A 543-nucleotide genomic window follows, 5' to 3' on the forward strand; every position below is an offset into this window, starting at 1 on the left:
GTGGAGGGATTGGCAGAGAGAGGTGGGGAATGGAAGCCACAGGGGGGATTAGCAGAGAGGGGGGGAGGATACTGATCGGTTGGTAAGGTAGATGAGTCTGGCAGCAGCATTCATGATAGGCTGAAGGGGGGAGGAGCCTGTGTAGGGGTCAGTCAACAAGGAAAAAGTTACAGTAGTTGAGGCGAGATATTACAAGGGAGTGAATTAGAGGCTAAAGATGTGCCGGTGTAGTAGGTACTACCCCACTGAGTGAAGGTCCAGAAGGTGGAGGACATCCTTGTGCCATAGTTACACTTGTGTTCTCAGTGAAGGATAAAGGTGATTCAGACATGTTCCCTTTTGATGCTCGGTGTCTAGAATTATACTCAGAATCTGTTCATTTGTCTTTTTACCTTTTTAGGACAGATTTGTGATAACGTCCTCGTCCTGTTCATTTATGTGCAAAACTCCTTCAATAATGATTCCGAGCGTTCCGCCTACAAACCCTTCCAGCACTGCAAACAACTAAATCCTCTCAAATCTCTTTTCTTTGCCTTCAGCTAA

At 46.2% G+C, this 543-nt stretch overlaps 1 protein-coding gene across 1 annotated transcript in view; it reads left to right on the forward strand.

The window, feature by feature from the left end:
• Window positions 1–543, forward strand: part of LOC108801245 (tyrosinase-like) — an 18,257-nt gene extending 17,714 nt beyond the window's left edge. The window contains exon 6 of the mRNA XM_018573181.1: window positions 401–543. Coding sequence (XP_018428683.1) covers window positions 401–543 — 143 coding nt within the window. The remainder of the gene's footprint in view (window positions 1–400) is intronic.

This window comes from Nanorana parkeri, unplaced genomic scaffold (genome assembly GCF_000935625.1).
Source record: "Nanorana parkeri isolate BGI_ZX_2015 unplaced genomic scaffold, ASM93562v1 scaffold2264, whole genome shotgun sequence".
In the NCBI taxonomy this organism is placed as follows: Eukaryota; Metazoa; Chordata; class Amphibia; order Anura; family Dicroglossidae; genus Nanorana; species Nanorana parkeri.